At 50.2% G+C, this 21,304-nt stretch overlaps 1 protein-coding gene across 3 annotated transcripts in view; it reads left to right on the top strand.

Moving 5' to 3' along the window:
- LOC143371927 (uncharacterized) overlaps positions 1-21,267 on the top strand; it is a 57,835-nt gene extending 36,568 nt beyond the window's left edge. The window contains exons 1-4 of one of the 3 annotated variants that reach the window (XM_076817589.1): positions 2,371-3,234; positions 11,851-11,924; positions 12,609-16,973; positions 17,330-17,468. In XM_076817589.1, the coding sequence (XP_076673704.1) occupies positions 3,216-3,234; positions 11,851-11,924; positions 12,609-16,973; positions 17,330-17,341 (4,470 nt within the window). In that variant the 5' untranslated portion in view covers positions 2,371-3,215 and the 3' untranslated portion in view covers positions 17,342-17,468. Of the gene's footprint in view, positions 1-2,370; positions 3,235-11,850; positions 11,925-12,608; positions 16,974-17,329 lie in introns of those variants that run through there. The other 2 variants (XM_076817587.1, XM_076817588.1) reach the window with 2 other exon arrangements.
- Positions 21,268-21,304: the final 37 nt, after the last annotated feature.

The raw sequence follows: 21,304 nt of genomic DNA, 5'->3' as shown, positions 1-21,304 counted from the left end.
TCATCCGCGCAGAGGCGTTCACTCTCGGCCATGAATTCCGCGAGGAAACGGGCGATTGAAATTATTTGGAGTACTCTTCGGTGGGTACTTTGTATATCGTGTTCCTGGTTTATCTAGCGGAATAAATTGGTGTACTCTGGCGATACGTTTTGCTATATCGTAATTGGGAGTTTAATTGACGGGAGATAGTGGAAGTAAACGGTCGTCGAAGGTGAAGTATGAATTTCAGAAAAGCATGACACTTTGACATGCTGCATATGCAGAACGTATGTTTTAAAGATCTACGCGCCCTCTTTGGACTGCACTATCGCCCTGTGTCTGCAATGTTACAAGATTGCCTCCAACCGCAGAAAAGGTAGCAGATAGAACCAAAAGTGTTCCATACGTGCTTTAACATCGGAAAGAATCGATCCAGGAAATCGATACACACTATCAGTGCTTGGTCAGATCGCGCCCAGTGTCGATCTGAAAATTCTGTTACCCCATTAACTTTCCGTAAACAGAATCCTCCGATTTTAACATCAAATATATTCAACCCAGCGCCCCATGCTCCCCTCTAACTCGTCTCTCGCTCGGAATCTTAAAAAAAAAATCTCCCACCCTTATCTAGACTCAATGACACAAGCCCTCCCGCGCCACCCCCGTGGCTTTTACGTAATTCCCGTTGCAGCGCGGAGAAACTAGCGGTGCACCGTTTCGCGGATGCGCTCGACCGATCGAAAGGGGGAAGCGTATCGAGTCGGGAGAAGAAGCGCGCTTGCGGAGAGCGTACGTGGGTGGCAAGAGCCACTCACACAGCCGCCGTTATCCAGCGACGAGCGCGCCAACACCACGTAGCGCGGCTAGTCGGCGACATACAGCGGCGCACAGTGGGGAAATTTTGCGATTTTATAGCCAAAACCACAGAAATAAATTTTTCAATTCGACAAAATAAATGCAAATGTCAATTGAAGAACTAATACGAGCATCAAATGCCACCAATTTTACTGTTAAATGGTTTAATACAAAGCTCGCGTAGACTCTCAAATATTTATGTTCATGTGAGGGTAGAACGATCGCAAAGAATTAATCTAGATTTTCGAGTTAATTCAAACATTTATATTGTATTATCCAAAGTTCCGAAAATAACTTGAAGCCATGGATTCAATTCCTGATGGTGCGTGAGATATCTTTTTGTCTTCAATATAATTATGTTTCGGTTTTTAATAAGCAATTTATACAATTTTTAAAGTAGTGTTTTAGAAATAACCTTTTCATATAAGAATCAATTTTCATTACATAAAATAGTTATCAATCTCATAATATCCTGCAATGATTTTCATTCCTATTTTACGTTGAACTATTTTGATTCTATCAATGCAATTATTAATTGCTGATTCAAAATTAAAAAACTTGTCACCAGAAGCGATAACCCTTCTTCTATGCCCTGCTGCACTGTAGCAGAGGCGTGCTCTGACAAAGAAAAAAGCGATTCCGACTGGGAGTGCTAGTTTTAAGGGCTTATGATTTCATAGGCTTAAGTGTATAAATGTAAATGATAAACAAATCTTTATCCTTCGTAATTTTTGTAAGTGCTGTTTTTCGGATAATTTATTTCCTCATATATCAGAACGTAAAAGCGTCGAATGTTATACATGAAAAATAAGATTTCAGGTATTGACCACGAAAATGGATATAGTTCTTCAATTGACATTTGCATTAATCTTGTCAAATTCGAAAATTTCATTTTCGTGCTTTTGGCCATAAAATCGCAAAATTTCCCCACTGTGCGGCGGTTGGCATAGGTACAGATAGCCGGCGGTCGGTGGGGGTACAGATAGTGGCGTCGTCGAAGAGAAAGAGCGCGGGAGGGGAGGGGACGACAGACAGGAGCCTGAGAGAGCGATGAGAGGGACGTGGACGCAGGAGAGAGACGGGGATAGCTGAGGCCGGCGCGCAGGTGAGACACCGCGGAGGATGGTTGCGAGCGTAAAGAGAGAGAGAGAAAGAGAGTGTGTGTGAGAGCGAGAGAGAGAGAGACGACGGTGAACTCCAGATCGAAGGAGCGGGTAGGGGGTAGAAAATAGAGGGTCGACGGAGGAACGGAGAAAGACGAGAGGGTATGCGCTTCTTCGCCGTGGAAAACACGTAGGGAAGCGATGCTGATGCGTGGGAGAAGCCCCCGAGGATGGTGGGGATGACCGCAAGAGTGAGACGCGCAACGAGGAAGGACTCTGGAAGCCGGTGATCCGATGGAGAAGGAAGGAGAGAGGCCTTCTCGTCGGCAGCGCTCGGAGGGGTGGAGACAGAGGGGCGCGCTGGCGGGGAACGGAGCCGCGGAGGAACGAGATGGACGTCAGGGTGGGGGGAGAGCGGCGCGTGAGAGAGGAGCGCACAGGTAGCGGTGGGGGGATGATGAGGCTCGTCGGCGCAGGCTGAGAGAAATTGTCAGACTCGGCGTGTCACTTCTCCGCGGTGAGCCGGTCCGTCGTGACCTGTGTGTGTGTTTCTCTGTACGCTACACTCTATACCGTGGACCTTGCGGTCCCCTTAGCCACTCCCCCCCCCCGTTCCGCGACGATCAGTCTCTCCCGGCGCGGCCGCGAGTGTCGGGCTGCACGGTCAGTCGTCGTTGTGCACTCTCCTCTCTTGCGCGAGCGGTGCACGGGCCCCGTTCGAGCACCCGACGGTGGGTCCCTTTACTTGTCCCTCGACCTTCGCCGTGCAACGACGCCTCATCCGTGGATGGTGACGTACAGAGAGCAAGGGGAAGAGAGAGAGAGAGTAAGGGAGAGAGAGACTCGGTGCTCGATTGGTGTGTGTCGAATAAGCAAGGAAGCAGTTCACCGGGAGATACGAGAGCCAGCGGAGGCTGGCGATTCGGTTAAAGACACTGCGATAGTTCTGCAGAAGTGGTTGTGGATCGGTGACCGTGCGCCACCCCCTGGATCATCGCAATAGACTCGAGCAGATCGGGCACCGAAACAGTGCCCGCTGCGCCCACCTGTCCGCCCCAGTGACGTTTCGACCAGTTTGCCATTTAGGCTGCTCCTCTTCCATCGCACGCGTTCCCTCCGCCCGAGCGGTGCCAACGGAGGAGGGTCCGCCAGGAGTCGACTCGTGTGCCCCATGGAGGATCGTGTTAAGTGCAACGTACGCCGTTTGTTTGGATGTTAAGTGCCGGGGACCGACCTTGGTGCTCCATGAGTCGACCGCGACGCTGACGACAGAGAAGCATGGATTACTCGACGAAAGGTACGTCTGTCTCTGCCGCGATGCCTCGGGTGATAGGGAGGATGGCCGATGGGAGGATGTTCGGTGATCGGGACGCGGCGATGGCGGGGCCCGATGGCATTAAAACTTAAAACCTTCCGTCCTGGGCCTTGTTCCTCGGTGTTCCGTGACCCGCTATCTTATTTCGCGGCGTGCTAAAGAATCCGGAGAGTCGTCCGTCGAATTATCAGTGTGTTCTCGTCGATAGGTACACAGCTTCGTGGCATCTCGTTTACTGTAGTTTTTTTTCTTTCCCTTCCATTTTCGCCGGTCGAAGGAGAACGCGCCGCTGGGATTCGAGCGAGAAAAACCAGCTCTTTCTCCTCTCCTCCCTTTTATTCCCGCTCTAACGAGGCGCCTATTGTTTTTGGATCGACCTAAGACCGCGACGTTAACGTTGATTTATCGGAGGCCTGGGAATATTCAACAGACTATTCGCTGGAAACGATCGAAATTTGGTAGCTAATGAGTCGGATACACAAAAGAAAGAGATGTTATCGTGCCCGTGCCTCTTATCTCCCGCGTCTCTCGATTAACGCGCTGAACGTCGATGGGTATCGGTGGTTCCATTAATTTCGCGATGGGATTTTCGCCTCGACAGTGATCAAATCACCTCCCAAATCCACGCACCCGTTCTCAAACCTCTCGTTTTCCGCACGGCTGCAAAGCAGGGCTTGAAAACTTGTAATATCGATTTTGGTTCTCCACACGGTTGTGGAGAACATTTATTCCGAATAACTGTTACGAAGAACCGAAATTTCCAACTATTATCTGTCTCAGTTACGGTTCCTATTTCCTTCCTCGTATCGGTTCCGTAACCGTGACTTTTTCGGGTCTGTATCGGTTCCGAAACGTTTCTAGAATCAATTCTTGTATCGACTTTTCCCTAATTGATATCGCTAATTATTGTAGCTGCAGATTACTGTATATGTGCATATTCTTTACAAGATCCTTATAGAAAAGGAGGAAACATTTATACATATCATATATAATAAAGCGTTGAAATAAATAAATAAATCAGCTACATATTTTTTACATTCTCACACAGTTTATCATTCAGAATAGGAAGTTAAAAGTTTCTCCTGTTTCTATAAGGATTTTGTAAAAAAAAGATGAACATCTACAGCAATCTACAGCTACGATAATGAATGATATCAATTAGGGAAAAGTCGATATAAGAATTGATTCTGGAACCGTTTCGGAACCGATATAGAACCGAAAGAAATAATGGGATTATGGAACCGATATGAAGAAGGAAATAGGAACCGTAACCGAAACAGACAATAGATGGAAATTTCGGTTCTTCGTAACAGTTATTTGGGGAATAAAAGTTCTCCATAACCGTTTTAATCAGAATCTTTACACAACAGTTTTAAACAGTTATTTTCGGAACCGTTGCAAGCCCTAAACAGTCCACCTACCTCCCCAACCCCCCCGTTCCAAAACCCAAACAAGCCGAAAAAGATCGCGATTCCAGAGAGCTCCAGCGTAAAGTCTCTCCCGGCTGGGTGAAACGTTCTATCTCCTCTCGTAATCAGCCATCAGCCGTGATTGATATCCCAATTAAACCGCGGAGCGTGTACTCGATGCGGCTAAATTATTCCGCTGGCCACAGAATCGAGGCTTCCTTCGATTATCTCAAGCCCCCCCCCCAACCCCTGCACAGTCCCCGCCCTGTAACGCGCCGGTTCCCCATCCACCCTTGTCATCGGATCCCCCTGTAATAGTCCGCGATCGAAAATGGTGGCTTCGCCGGCCGAGAGTAAAGGCTGTGTATCGCGTCCGCGGATCGAGACGCCGCGGAAACTAAAAGCTTACGAGATAACGAGATTACGCGGATCGCCGGTGACGCAACCGAGTATCCTACCCACAGCCAGATTCCAGGAAGCTCGTATCGATTTTTTCGGCTCGCCGCTCGATAGCCGTGATTCGCCGACTCCGCCTAACCGAACACGGTTTGTCAGGGAGGAACGAAAGAAGCAAAGAGAGACGAAAGAGGAGAACGCGTCGAGATCTCGGCGACGACCATGTTTGACGGACGCTTACGTGTCTACGAGGCCTCTAATCTATCGACTCTCGGGCGAGAGAAAACCGGACTGGTAGTCCAAGTCCACGTAGATAAGGACCTCCCGTGCTTCTCCTTATCTCCGCCGTTTGCGATGCTTGGCGAAGTTCCCGTGAAGGGACCCGGCAATCTCTGGATATCGAACTTCGTAATCTCCCTGGAATATTCCCTCTCGCCTCTTGCGATTCCAAGGCGCGCAGGAAATCTTTACGTAGCTCGCTCTCCAGGATCGGGATCGGTTGAAGAGGACTTTTAAAATGCGCGCGAGTCGACGGAGTGATCAATCGATTACCGGGAATCTGTGTTGATCGCGCCAGGTTCGGGATTGGAATTAGTTAATTCGGGAATCAGGCTTTGTTTATCGAGTATTAGAACGATCGTGAATTTCGTGGGAATTGGAGGGGGCTCCGGAGGAATCTACCTCGAGTTTAATTTAGCAAAGTGGTCGCCGGCTTTGCGGGCCGCGCTTGGGATGACAAGTAATAACCGGGAAAATTACGTTTCCATGGGGAAGCAGCCCCGGGGTTTACGGGCCCGTGAAAGCCGAATCAGGGCGTGGCGTGCAAAGTCAACCGCTCCCTTTTCTCACCCCCCAGGCCCTAGCTCTCCCTCTGGACGAAACATTCCAATTAACGTCCGCCTCGTTAACGGCCCGGATGAGCGCGTTTCGGTTGCTCTTCCGGCATCGAAGTCTCCCGCCAACCACCCCTTCGAATCGAAAGGGACCCCTGCAAATTGTAATTTCAAGACGATTCAAATAAGCGGTTCCCACGAAAGTAACATCCTCGCTTGCAAAATGGCGCAAAATTCCATAGACGATTTATTAAAATTCCAAAACGGAGGCGTTGAGAAAAGTCCAAAGATATTTTCGACGCGCTTCGACTTAGAAGATTGCAACCCCTTAACAGTACTTCGCTGAGACACCGATTTAGTCGCTAATCGTAGTCATCATCGTCCCCGCAAGGTGCAGAATTATCGTCGATACGATTTACCTACACGTGGTCTATTGGTGACGATCTACGCGCAGGGTGTAGGTATGACAACCGCGTCTAGACACATGCGGAAACACTCGGTTGGGCCACGTATACGAAGATTCTTTTCCGTGACATCCTTTGCCTCGCAGGCCTATACACACAGGGATACCGGTGGCCAATCGTAGCGCCGAGAGAAACCTGATGCTCCGAACTGTCGACACGTAGTTCCTTGGATCGATGATCCGCGAATCTGTTAAATTTATAAAGGTGATTCCTCGGGGTCTCTAGATTGTCGATGGGTATAGCCGAGGCGTGTAAATGTTCTCTTGTCGATTCACCGTGCAAAACTATTCCTTTTCTATTTCCTGATGAGCTGGCGTGGCCGCCGGGGTTCCTCGGATCTTCAGCCCTTCGCCGTGATTGCTTTTAGAAGTAGAATCAGCCAATTTTTATGTGCTCTATGCTGTTTGTAGCACATAGTTTGAGGAGCTGTAATTTTATTTACCGTTAGCTAGTGGATGTGGTATTTTATTCTACGTGCGATTTACTTTAGGTAGCTAATGCTTAGGTGCGGGCTTAGGTGCTCTTTATTGGTAACCTTGAACGCTCTTTAGATACCTGAATACTTAATGAATTTAATATGAGTCTCTAGAGTAAGCTTTCTCAGGCAATGTCAACTATTGATAAAATCAAACCAGACGCCCGTGTTTCGAGCGGAATAGCATGCATATTACGGAACAGCTTTCTTCTCTCACAAGTCAGAACAAAATTCTTCCTCGTTCCCCCGCGGTTGAAACGGCGAAGCCAGAGAGAGGGGAGGAAATCGAGATACGGCAATTACAGATTCGTTCTGGTTTCCCCGCGGAGCCTGAGAAAGAGTTTTCCTCGCTTCGATCCCCATGAAGCGAGGCTGCCTTTCATTTTCCATACGTTTATTGCGCGCCAATCAGCTGGTTCCCAAGAAAAGTCCTGAAAACGTGAGAAACCCGGCTGCCCGCCTTGGCATTCCGCGGGTAAACGCGAGCCGCCAGACGTTTGCTGGTCGCGCCAATATTCGGTGGCAGCCGAATGCATTCTTTACGCGCAAACGAAGAGGCGTGTATCGTAATTGAATCGAGACGGGCAAGTAAATATGTTTGGAACGCCGAGCCGGTTTACGAGGACGCGCTGTTGAGCGTCTTTTTTCATTTTCCTCGAAAGCCGTCGATCCGGCGTGTGCGCTCAGGCCGTCTGCCCCCTGTGTATAAGGTCATTTCTTGTGTTTACACTGCGGGCCAGATCAGAGTTTTCGGAGAAGTCCCCGTCGATCGTGCTCCCGTGCGAGATAGCGCCGTGTTTCGAAATCACTTCGGCCCGACGTTGCCGTGCTGCCTTTGTCCCCTGCTCGAAAGAATCCTGCAATTACACGGCCACTCGAGGGGGGGGGGGGGATTCTTCTGCGATTATTCGTACTCCACTTCTGGTAAACATCGGGGGGGCTAGGGATCGCATTAAAGTAATCTATAATCGAGCCGAGTGTAGGGATAATAATAGTTCCATGTGCTATTGATCTTGGGCCTCGAGTAAGTGTCGAGATTCAGATTTCAATTTCGCTGTTCCGCTAGTAATTGTAACAGTATTAAGACGAAGTTTAGATCCTCCAGATAGTCGCCAGCGCCGAGCTTAATCTCCGATCAACATTCCCATGAATTATTTTCTAAATTACTCCGCCGCATAATTTCCAGTTCCAGAGATCGATGGTTAACAAGAGCCGTGATTGGGTGGGTAATAATATCCCCCGGTTGATCGCCTGGCAAATAAGTCAAAGCGCAGAGGATTAATTACAAGATCCACTACACGATTCTAATTACACCGTATTGAATGCCCCATTATCGAATCTCTAATCTGCCGCCGATGCACATCTCGCGGTCTAAGCTTTTCCTTCCGTTTTATCTGCCGTTTATCTATCACGCTCCCCCCCTGCGCCTGTCTCTCTCCCACGCCGGAAAGAGACAGGGGAGGGGGGGGGGGAAAGAAGGAGCGTGTGTGTCACCACCGTGTGCGAGAGGGTGTCTGGCAGCTAAACAAGGGTGTCACGGGTGGGTAAGCCCAAGGTTGTCAGGGCTACGACTCTCGAAACACACTAACCGACCGCCATCTTTGCTTCTCTCCTGCGTGCTGCGTGGGTGTATCCGAGCGTGGAGAGAGCGGGGATGAAAAGGAGGGGGAGGGTGGGCGGGCGGGAGGGATGTTGGGGAGAGAGAGAGAGAGAATACGGTCGGGACGAACGAGAGGAGAGATGTGGGAGAAGAGAGACCGGACGATTGCGGTCGAACCCGAGGAGATGGCTGGGGAACGCTGGAGAAAAGGGGGACTGTAAACGACGATGACGTGGTGGGAGGAGGATAGGGGAAAAAAGGGAAAACGAGAAGCAGGTGGAAGCGTGGCGAGGAGCGAAGATTCTGAACAGACAAGCGAGCCAGCGAAAACATTAATATAAAAGAGGAGACGAAATGCAGTTTAGTTAAGTACCTAGATGAAAACGAATTCAGAAAATTTGCATCGTCCTCGAACGAACTCATTTCATCGCAAGTGACTAAAGTGTAACCCTCTTCATCCCTCTGAAATTCAAGCAGAAGAGGATCATACAATTAGCGCTACTTCGCTTCGTAACTTCGATTAGATTCCCCCTCTCGGTCGCGAAAGCTATCGCCTATCGGGGAGTACAGTAGATCCAGGATATAAAAACAGAATGCGGGAAATAATAGTAGCAGAAGCAGCGGCGGGAGGGGGAAAGCGCAGAAGAGGAGGACAGCTTGATAAAGGGAGCCCGCGGACAGAGATAGCGCGCGCGGCGGGGAGGAGGCAGCGGTGCAGCGCCAGTGGAGGGGAAGTTGTCCGAGCGGAGGAGAGGGAGACGAGATAAAAGCTCGGACAGATGAGAGGCGGCCAATGGCTGGCATCTCCCCCACCAGTGATCGAGCACAGCATCCTATGATTCGTAGGAGTCCCGGGTTGGCGGAAGTGCGCATGTACGCCCTCGATGGACTGACACTGCTCCCTTTTCCACTGCCCTCTACGGCCACGCGAACTCTGTGGGGGTGCATTGCAGATATAGGGCGTGGCGTTTTCGGCCCTTCGAGCTTGAACCCCCTGGGGGCTCGGCGAGGTGTTGCTCGTGGAAAATGACGGGAGGCTTCTCGTGATCGGGAGATGGAATTCGGACGAAATTAAAGTGCGATTACTTTGAGGCTATATCTACAGTTAGACAGTCTTCAATTTTTGAAATCTGCGGGGGTGAGGTGTTATTTAAATAAGCGGTGTGGAAGTGACTTTTATCGTACCGCGCGGTTGAGGTATTTATTTTATTTTCTAAGAATTTCAATTGTGATTGGGGGAGTTAGTCGAAGAGGTAGCAACGGCTCGGTGGATATTTCTTCTCCAAGGAAAGCAGGTTGCTCTAAGTTAACTGGGAAGATCCTTGCACGTAGCTTGATCTTCTCGGTTCATCGCACGGTGGAAAGTTGTTGCACGATTTGCCGCGGCGGCGGGTATCGATACGTTAAAGTCGAGCGACGCCGGTCGGGAGAAAAAAACCGGAGAAATCGGTTTTCGTGGTTCACAGAGCCCCGTAACGATTGGTCTCCGCGTAACGATCGGTGATCGTTAGAAATGGAAAGCACCTGGATTTCCACTTGTCAAGACAGAAGCATCTGTTCCGAATTTCACCGGCCATTTGTCTGCCTCTCGTATCCTCGATTTCATGGGCGACCGATATCCTCGAAATCGTAATTAAAGCCGCAGAATATTCCAATACAGGCACTTTCCAAAATTCCAACCGCATTATATTCTAATCTCCACGAGTACAATCTCGAACATTGAATCTTGATAATAACCAAATTTTCACAGTTCCCTTGCTCGCGCAGTCATTCTAAAAAATAGACTCTATTTTCAAAATTCATAAACGAATAGTTATATCGAGGCCAATTATTTAATCCGATTCCGCCGGAATTAAACACTCGAGTGTTTAATAGACTCACCTGTTTGAGCGTTTCAGGAGCATCAGGCAAAAAAAGCGTCTCGGGGAGGTCATTCCCCGGCCCGTAACTCACTCGTATCGAATGTTATATTCCCACACTTAAGCGCAAATGCTCGCGCTAAACGCGAACGCAAACCGCAAGCTAAGTTCGGGTTAAGCGGGCGAAAACCCGTTTCGTCCGCGTGATTTACGCGCATGAATAATGTCACCTGCCTTTGCACAGGTACGTTTGTCACACGGGCAACTACGCAGGAGAGACGTATAGCGAGTGAGAGAGAGAGTAAGAGAGGGAGCAGGTTTACTCGAGCTCGTTCGTTCGCACCTGTCCCACAACAGTAGTTTCAACGAACTTGCGATTAAAAAGAAACATCGGCACTTTGAGACAATACAGTCGGTGGTATTTGAGAATTGAGAATTTCCAATGGTAGAGGGAGAGTTTGGGGACGTTACTCGCAGCAACGATCATGACAATGATCTTAAGGTCAGCCAACCGTGGAGCGTTGATAACGGAGCGAGATGTTTTGTCTGCTTCCTGCTCGAGTCGATAATAGGAATCGACTTCTCCACTGTCAATAATGGGTAATCTAATTCCTCGGCGAGAGGAACGTCCCTCGAGATAAGATCACAGCCACGAGATCACGTATGTTTGATCTGGCACGAGTTTCTCCTCTCTTTCAGTAATTTTCTGTCTCGTCGACTGAATCATCGCGGCGTCGTGCTCGCTTCGAATTAATTAAACGGTTACCAGGTCTCTTAATTTCCGTCTTGCGCTTAAGCTGCGATGAGACTTCGCGTCACTCTGATTCTCGACAAGTCAATTTTCTGTGGCTTAGACGGAGGTTTTGCTGGTGGATAGTTTCGGAGAAATAAAAGTAACACCGTCCGGGATTTAGTATTTTAAAAGTCTTTATTAAAGTTAAGATTATGTAACAGTTTGGGCGGTATTTAGGGTTTCGTTCGGGGATATCGTTCGTTCTGTTTGTCAGTCGATGGAAATTTGTATCGAGGAGGATTTGCAGTGCCGCGTTCTCTTCTCGCGATCCGCTTTTATCATCCTCGGTATCAATCTCGGAAGTGCCAGCTCCAGTCTTGCCTCCAGGGTCCTTGGAGCCGCTTGCAGAGCCGCGTAAATAAGGACGACTGCGGTCAGAACGTCGCGCGAGGTCTCTGATAAATGTCATTGTCCCTTCTCCAGTGCTGTTCTTTGCGGTCGTTTATCAGCTTCCGGAATACGCTGGATTTCTGTGACAAGCGCGATCGTATCGAGTCAACGTGGCTTCCACTTGAGCGTCCAATTATAAAAATTTACAAACAATAAACTGTTTATCGGTCGACAGTGGTAGACACTCGCTTTCGATGGGAAATCGACTGAATGATTAAGGTTTCAACTCTGAGCTACTTTCTTCTCCAAACTAACAGTATTTAGAATTAACCCTTCGATATGAAAGTTCGCAATAATCGTATTGTCGGCGTTAAAGCTTTCGAATCCACGTCGATTTAAAAACTCCATTCTGTAACACTGTTTTCTCCTCTTGTTTCAGTTACTGTCAAGGGTAGTCCCGATCAGGGACACGACAACGAAGCACAAGCGGATGCTGCATCGCCACCATCGAGTGTAAGTTATACAATTTCAATAAGGATTGCGTCATAGTGTACTTACAGTCTTTGAACTTCGATAACTTCGGTACCGATACATACAGACGATCAGTAGCGCGGTCAGAATTTAATCTTGGGGGGAGCCGAGTTGAAGGGATACAAATATTTTTAATGCAAATTCGGTATAGTTCATTGGGTGATTATAAAAATTTACTTAAAGGAAAAAATGTAGTTTTCTTTTCTTTCTACTAAGTTTCTTGAATTACCGCAAAGTGGAGGAACATTGGCATCTACTTAACATCTATTAAAAAGGAAAAGGAAAAAAGTTTTATACATTTTCACACTTGTAGTGCATTCACGAAAGATGCAATGTTGCGATAGGATACTTGAAGCAAACGTAAAAATGTTAATTTTCATATCACATAGCAAAATATTCCAAAAACATGCTAATGTTCCCTCAGTTTACGGTACTTCAGTCGTGGTTACATCAATCTCCTTTTTCCCTTTTCATCCCCTCTGCTTGCTTGTAATGTCTCTAAGAACCCTTGAGATCAATGAAACTGTTGCATCGAAGTTCAAAGTAGCCCTCCAAGTCCCTTCGGGCATTCTAAAGGCACTGTTTCAACCCGAAAGTGGAGGCAGCCCACAATTTATTCCGCGTCGAAGTCACTGACCTGACGTCACGTTCTCCTGCACGTTCCAGGTCGAGCTGCCAGAAAGCGCGCACCCCTGCCCCGCCTGTTCCACGGTGCTGCCCAGCTCGAGGGAGCTGACGAACCACCTGCGTGGCCACAACTCGCCCCGCAGCGGCACAGACTGCAGCGGCGAGGACGACTATTGCTGCGGGATATGCAACAAGGTGCTGAGCTCGGCGAGCTCCCTCGACAGGCACGTGCTGGTGCACTCCGGAGAGCGGCCGTTCAAGTGCAAGTACTGCGAGATGGCGTTCACCACGAACGGCAACATGAACAGGCACCTGAGGACCGCGCATCGCTCCGCCTCGCCCCACAGCTGCACCGACTCGGAAGGTAGCAGCGACTCCGAGAAACCACCCGCGAAGAGGCGGCACATCGAGGAGTACAACAACAACGAGATAGCCAAGAGGAACTCCCCGGACTTCATCGACAGGCAGGACAAATCCCCGAGCCTGGCGGGGAAGCGGAAGTGCTCGGACTTCCTCAGCGACAACGAGGGCCAGAAGCGGCACAAGATCCTGCTGAACAGCTCCAGGACGGAGGTGAAGTGCCGGCCGGACGACAGCCAGAACGTGTACACCTGCCCCGTCTGCGACAGGCAAGACTTCGCTACGAGCGCCCTCCTGGAGGCGCACCTCGAGCGCACCCATCCGGAATTCCCCGCGAAATGCGACTCCTGTAATCTGTCCTTCAAGAACCACCGGGTGCTGAACCTGCACCGGTTCATGATCCATTTCGCGGAGCATTCCATCGGGAACACGGCGAGGAACCTGAGGAACTCGGTGGTGGGCTTCAACGACCTCACCTTCGTGGACTTCTCGGCGGACAAGTTCCCGGCGATCGCCAGGGCCGTCTGCGAGCAGTCCCTGCACCGGCCTGCCTCCGGCGAGGTAGCCAAGTTCCAGTGCTCCAAGTGCCTGCGAGCGTTCCCGTGCAGGTCGGCGTTAGACGCCCACGAGGAGGACTGCGGCACGGCCAATCCTCATGCGCGGATGAACGAGGACAACCAGTCGAGGAGAGACGACTTCTTCGCGGGCCTGGACCTGCAGAACAAGGCCGCGCTGACGGAAGCGAAGGAGGGCAAGGATCTAGCCGACATCCAGAGCATCATATCCGTCACGTCCGGCCCCATACTGCAGAACTTCCCTCGTTCGGACGCTAGCACACCCGAGAACAACATCAAGTTCAATCCCAGCGTCAGCTCCTCCGGCTCCTCCGGCACGCTGTCCTCCGAGTACCACGAGGAGGAGGCGCAGGACGCGTTCGCTGCTGAGTTCAGGAAGATGAAGCTGAAGGGCGAGTTCCCCTGCAGGCTCTGCACAGCGATATTCCCGAATCTCAGAGCGCTCAAGGGCCACAACAGGGCGCACATGGGCGTCGGTCCCGGAATGCCCTATCCCTGCAACATGTGCCCTTATACAAGCACGGACAAAGCCACCCTCGTGAGGCACCTCCGGTCCCACAACGGCGACAGGCCCTACGAATGCTCCCTCTGTAATTACGCCTTCACCACGAAAGCGAACTGCGAGCGCCACGTACGCAACCGCCACGGCAAGCTCACCAGGGAGGATATCAAGAGCGTGCTGATCTACCATCCGAACGAGGACTCGACGAACGAGAGCGTGGAGAGGAGCTCGCCCAGGGTGATGAAGGACGACGTGAGGAAGAGCCTGGTCTATCCCATCGAGCGCGACGAGCTTCAGCTGCAGACGCAGCTGCACTACTCCCAGGTACCCATGGAGGGCCGCGGTGAGATCAGGATAATCGAGGAGGCGAAGCTGCACAACACCGCGATGTCGATGCACAACCATTACGAGAAAGCCGAGGCGTTCTCCAGGCCGGTCCAGCCGATCGAGCTGACGCAACGGAGCCTGGACGACGGCAAGGACGCCAAGCTGGAGGAGGATCTCGAGTCGAGGTCGTCCGAGGGCAGCGTGTCTCTAGTCAGTGATACCAAATCAGATTCGCACCAAAGAATACAAGCTAGTCCCATGAACCTGAAGAAGGGCCTGAGCGTGTCCGAGAACGTCGGCGAGGACGGTCCGCTGGATCTGTCGATGGACGTGCTGGACCTCAGCAAGAAGTCCAAGGACAAGGAGGACGCTGACTTCGCCACATCGCAGGACCAGTTCGGCAAGAGCCAGAAGGACCTGTACAACGCTACTAGCCAATTGCTGTTAACAGAGGCTCTGCTGAAGGCTGGACAGGGGAGCTCTCAGCCGACGTCCCTGGAGGCTCTCTACGCGAATGCCCACTTGATCTATCGGAACTTCGGGACGTTCTCGGCTGGCGTCGGGGCGGGTATTCTACCACCTTATATGTTCAACCCCCATGTCTTCGGGCAGGACTTTACGATGAAGGATAGACTGCAGAAGGAGCTGGTGAGAGGGCTGCAGTTGACCAGTGGTGGGACTTTGGTGGAGCCCACTATCGGTGGAGCGGGATTCGCTGCTTTTGCGCAAGCTAGGGACATGAACAGCCAGTCTAGCAACGAGCAGAACGAGTACGCGAAGCTGATCTCGTCGAAGATCGCCAGTAAGGCTCTGTCGAACCGCGAGAAGCCGGATAATCAAATACCATCGTCGAACTCCGTGAAGATGGTGATCAAGAACGGAGTGCTGATGCCCAAACAGAAGCAACGGAGGTACAGGACCGAGAGACCGTTCACGTGCGAGCATTGCTCGGCGAGATTCACCCTGAGGAGCAACATGGAGAGACACATCAAGCAGCAGCATCCTCAGCACTGGAGCCAGAGGCCCAGAGGGGGGCATTCCACCAGAGGGAGGCCACCGTCGAGCCACCCGACGCTGTTGCAGAATCTTGGCCAGCCTCCGTCTCAGGTGACGCAATCCTACCAAAGTATCCTGCCTAAGGTGGACCAGTCGGCTAGCTCCGAGCACACGAAGCACCCCATCTCGGACCAAGTGAAGTACGCCATTCTGGCGCAGCAGTTGAAGGCCAACAAGGTGGAAGAGAATGACTCGGAGGAGGAGCTGGTGATCGACGAGGATCTGGGAGAGAAAGATGCACAGGAATCTCAGGAGCAGAAGAAAGAAAGCTCCAGTTTGCTGAGGGAGCAGTTAGAGGGCTCGGAATCTGCCAAGGAGCCTGCTGTAAAGGACGAGGCTGAGGAATCCACAAAGGATGCGACGGAATCTATTCACGCCGAGTCGACGAAGGACGAGGACGCCGCTGAAGAGATGAAGAGCTCGGACACTGAGAGGCCAGCGGAGGCTGACGACAGCAGTGAGAATGGAGAGGATGCAGAGTTCAAGACAGAGCTGGACGACGACAAGTCTGAAAAGATGGAAGATGGCGCGACGGACCTGGCAAGCGTCTCTGAACTGCTGGACAATGCTTCTCAACAGTATCAGCAATTCCAACCGCAGTATCTGAGCGACGAAGAAGGTTTGGTCGCGTCTCACAGCGACTGCAACAACTCCGGCAGCGACGAGAAATCCGACTCCGTGAACTCGTTGAACTCCGTCACCGCGTCGTCTAAGAAGAAGAAGAAAAAGAAGAAGAAGAAGAAGAAGAAATCTGCTTACTCCATGGCGCCTAACCGGGTGATCTGCCCGTACTGCGAGCGGCCGTTCCCCTGGACATCGTCCCTGAGGAGACACATCTTAACTCATACCGGGCAGAAGCCCTACCAGTGCGTTCATTGCTCGCTCCTCTTCACCACCAAGTCCAACTGCGACCGTCATCTGCTGAGAAAGCACAAAGCAAACCCCAACAAGATCCGCAGGGTCAGGAACTCCTCCTCTCCCGACTCCCAAGCAGTGATCAGCAACAATAACTCCTCCTTCTCCATGAGGAACGTGCCTGAGAGACCGTACAAGTGCAACCAGTGCCCAAGCTCGACCTTCTCCACTCTGGGCAACCTGAAGAAGCATCGCTCGACGAAGCACGCGCGCAAAATGAAGTCCAGATCCGGCACTCCGTCCAGCGAGCCTCAGAACAGCCCTCGGGAGTGCTCGAAGCAAGAGCAGAGTGACTACGATAGCCAGTCTTCGAGCGTGTCGGAGGGCATAGACACCTCCTCAGTCACTGGAATTCCTAAATCGAACTCCAACACCTCGACGTCCACCACTGATACCCCTAGGTCCAGAAGACCCTCCCCAAGGTCGTCGCCAGGACCCAGCGACGTGCCCTTCAAGTGCCACCTGTGTGACTGCGGTTTCGCCGAGCGACAGGACTGCCTCGAGCACATCAAGGTGAACCACAAGAGGTCGTACGAGATGCTGGTGGCGAAGGGTGCGCTGGACATGGACATCGACACTGCGGAGGACCAGCAACAGCCTCCTCCGCCGCAGCATCCCAGCGATGGAGAAGAGAAGAGAGGGCGTTTCCCTGACTACAGTAACAGGAAGGTAAAGATATCGCATACTTTGAAGTAATGTCTTTGTACGAGGAGCAATGACGACCTGGAAGAGCGTTTCTTGGACTTGAATTGTGCTTTGAGAGGTGCTGATAAGTATCAACTCGGAAGACGTCTCCCTACCGCTGACGAGAGGAACTGTTTCTTCTAGTACTTCCTTGGCTGATAGCGGCAGAGTGGCTGAAATATCGCTGATTGAAGTATTATTTGCTTAACATTAGGATAAGTGTTTAATGTCCATCCCTTACATTCTAAGCCCGATTCCGCTCAAGCTCGTTCAGGTGGTGACTACTCCTCTGTTAGCCGTGTTGTTAGGTCGCTTCAAGTGGATTAATTGTTCTGTAATAGATCTGTGATTAACGAAGAATCCCCAGCACGAAATAAAAGAGCCTCCCCGACATTTGCAGGTGGTCTGCGCCTTCTGCATGAGGCGATTCTGGTCCGCCGAGGACCTGCGCCGCCACATGAGGACGCACACGGGGGAGAGACCGTTCTCCTGCGACATATGCTGCAGGAGATTCACCCTGAAGCACAGCATGCTGCGCCACAGGAAGAAGCACGAGTCCATCGACTCGACCATGTACGTGGGCACCAGCGGGGACGAGGAGAACTCGCCCACGCAGCCACCCACCATCACGCCCCGGAGCCAACAGCAACCACCCGTTTTAGCGGCGGCCAACTCTGGCAATCCCAGGATCCAGGACAGAATCTCGTTGCCCACTGTTGCCCCGGTTGCCACCGGGGACGCCGCGCCCAGCGGACTCATGAGATTCAACCCCTACGAGAAGCTGACTACCTTAACTGGAAAGCTGGCTAGCATCCCCCAGAACGTGAACCCAGAGGCTACCGAGAGCGCGGACAACGACTTGATCTCCAATCTTCTGGGGATACGGGACAAGAGCTTCATCGACAGGGTCCTCCAAGCATCGGCTGACGACGCTGCCAAGCTGTTGGGGGTGAACCGCAGCCACGAGTGAGGCTGCGTCACCTGTTGCCCCTGGACATTTCACGATCGTGCCTTAGGTTCCTCCCCTCTTCGTGCAGCACCAAGCTGACTGCGCGACTGGGTGGATCTTCGTAAATGAGAAGCTACTAGGCATCGGGAGGAAAACCTGGATGGATCTTCTTGAAAGTGTGTACTCCGGCTTGTAGACTCCGTGGATTGGTACTTTAATAACTTGGTGATTGAAGCTTGTAGGGAGAACTACAGTGAATCATTGCCGAAGGACCACTGAATAGGAAGGGTCATTCAAGTAACTCGTCATTCAGCATTTCTATGTAGGAAAAGTTATTATAGTAGCTTTCTACAGACTGTACGAGTAACTACACCCAGTATCTGCTATGGAGTAGCTCGAGTGTAGCAAAGGGGCCAATTCTGTGGCAGAAAAAACTCAGTCAAGTGTTTTTAATGATTCTCAGAAGATTCTTTGCAGATTTGTCGAGACACCGCGAAGGGTTCAAGGATACTTAAGGTAGACAGGATGTCCAGATCGTGAGGGAAAAAGGGACACATTTTTTATCGCTATCGTACGCTGGCCTGACCTGTTCCAGGGTGAAGGTATCATCTCGCTGATAAACTCTTCAATTCTGAGAGAAAAGTCTCGTGCATCTATTCACAATAATCCCCTTTAATCTCACCGATATACTATAGTACAAGGCAATCCTCTAACTCGGTACCACTTGGTACACCTCATCTCTTTTCTCTCAGCAGCGAAGGCTTCTGATGGTACTTTTAAGCAGAGGCAAGAGTGGTAGCGTTGCTAGCGATAAGAAATGTGTTACGATAGGGTCTTTTCGAAAAGTCAATTTTCCTTTTGCACGAACTCGTCGCGTCTCGACAATTCAACAACGAACGGCGGGCTTCGCGAAGATCCCATCCAATTTCCGCGTCAACGCACGAATGAGCTGGGAGGAACGATACGATAATCGATTTCGAAGGCATAGCGCCACATTTCCTTTCATAGCTTCACTTATATAGAGGCAGTGATCGTAGGACCACCGTGTGTGTATGTTCTCTCTCAATCGTTAACGTGCCTACGTAACATATCTTTCAAGCCGCGCGCGTGTTTCGAAGTGCGACAGTATGTATTAGCGCGTATCTCTGTACTATGTATATATCACACTCGCGGTGTGAGTCACACACGTTTCTAGTAAAGTCGTAAGGGATTGATTGACGCCGTACGCCAAAGCGACACACAATAGCCTTGCCAACACACGAAGATGAATTATACATAAAGAGACAGAAGAAAAGGGGGTAGGAAAAGTGTGGCCATCGACGAAAAAGGGGGAAGGCGTCGCGAGGCGCATAAATCCGACTCAGCTCGTCGACAGGACCATACTGAAACCAAAAGATATACGTTTTACACAACGAAATAGCCATATATTTATATATATACAGATATACGTACTTCTATTTATTCTTTGTCACGTACTTAAAAGGGACATACACCGTTCCCGCCGATTTTCGAACGGGAAAGGGGATCTCGATAGAGCCACCGGGAGAAATCGAACAGCGGCGCTTCGATGATCGGGCACGAGTGTCGATCGATCGATCGATCCCGCCGGTGCAATGGTCGCGTACGGTCCGTTCGGCGTGCACGCCTGTTGTGCAGGCCGATTAAAACGATCGATGATACGCAAGTAGAGCAATATAGGAAAGTTTATCTTGATATAAATATATAAATACCTATACATATTGTAATAATCAATTTCTATTCCGTCGCGTACGAAAGATATACTTGTATATAGATAGCCTAATTAACACTGTTTGTAGGTGTATTTTTCGCGTCGTCGTCGCATATCGTGCGTAACCTATGTGAACGAGTTCATCGTGGTGGAGAGACGCGCGATATTTAAATGCAATTATACCAAATAGTCGGGCCCTGGTTCGGATGATATCTCGGGACGCCTGAAACGGGAATCGAACCAACCGATAACGATTTGTATCACTTAATCCTCATACTTTACTTTCTTTTCTTGATCTCTCTGTTTCATCGCTTAACTATTGCACTCAGTCCCTATCTGCACCATGCGTACAAACACCATGCGCAAACGTGGATGCGTCTTATCTCCGTTCTCGCTCTATCCACCTTTCCCGTTTCCCTTTCCAAACTCACTGCATTTATTCTTTTGTAGCGACTGCGTAATGCGCGTGAATCGACGCGCGCTACGTCTGAAAGTTGAGCTTCTTTTTTCCCCCTTTTTTCTTCGTTAAATTTACTCTGGGTGCTTTCCGTTTCGCTTTAAGTGCCGTCGGCGTAACCTCGAAAAGTATTTTAGGTTCCTTCTTCTCGATGTATTATTGCGCGGGATAATTGTTAGGAATGCACTGTGGATTCGATGGCGAATTCTCGACGTTTGTTGCGCTGCTTGAGAAAGCATGTTCAGTTGCCCGCTAAATGATCGGGGTGGCTGAACCCCTTGTAATTTTAAGGTTAAGTGCGCTCAGGGTTCGTTTTTCGTCTGGTCTCGATCGAAGCAGGAACGCGTCCAGTGAAAATTGACCGTGGAAAACCCTACACTCGTGTAAATATACGTATACCGAAACCGTAAGTCGTGTGCTCGAACTTTAAGATTATCCACGAGAGGCACATGAGGATTTGTACATTTTTCCCCCTTTCGACTCTCCGTCGGAGGAATTTTTAGAACGAGATGAACGTTACGAAAATCAAAACGTAAATTAGCTTTGTTCTTAGTAAGTCTCGCGGAAGACGCCCCCAGTAATTTTCCTCTGAATTAGCGTCCCGTCGCTTGGGTGGGGAATGTTTTCGAAATGTAACGAGATAATCGTCGTTCACGTGTTCGTTTAAAGTGGGAGGGGTTTACTTTTGATCTCTACTGTGTTAATATACTTCGCGATTTCGGGTCTTTGGACATTCTTCTTGCTGGGGGAATTAAGCGCCGTATACTTTGGCGTGTTGCGACGATTTTTTGTAACGATTCTCATTCATAACTAAAAACATATTGACGAATCGTCAGAGGATATTTCGGCGCGAGGGAGACGGGAAACGCTGTATCGGACCATGTTTAAAAACGCCGACGAGCCGCAAGGGCGTCGGCGACGTCCGCGCGAAAGCGACAGTATAAAAGTATGTAAACGTTGAAGATCTTATTTATTAAAGAGGCGAGATACGTTTGAATCTTTGGAGTGACGTTTTTCTTTTCTTGACTTAAGAGAATTCAAGCTAGTGGAGTAATTATTGTAGCGCACGTGTACATGATTATGTTGTATCCTTGTTTAAACATTGCCTATGAATAAGAATATACGATTATCAAGATGATAACTATTAGTGACTTACTCTCTCTAAGAATTTATCGATATTA

Source organism: Andrena cerasifolii, chromosome 8 (assembly GCF_050908995.1).
Source record: "Andrena cerasifolii isolate SP2316 chromosome 8, iyAndCera1_principal, whole genome shotgun sequence".
Lineage (NCBI taxonomy): Eukaryota > Metazoa > Arthropoda > Insecta > Hymenoptera > Andrenidae > Andrena > Andrena cerasifolii.
This window is presented reverse-complemented; position numbering and strand designations above follow the sequence as displayed.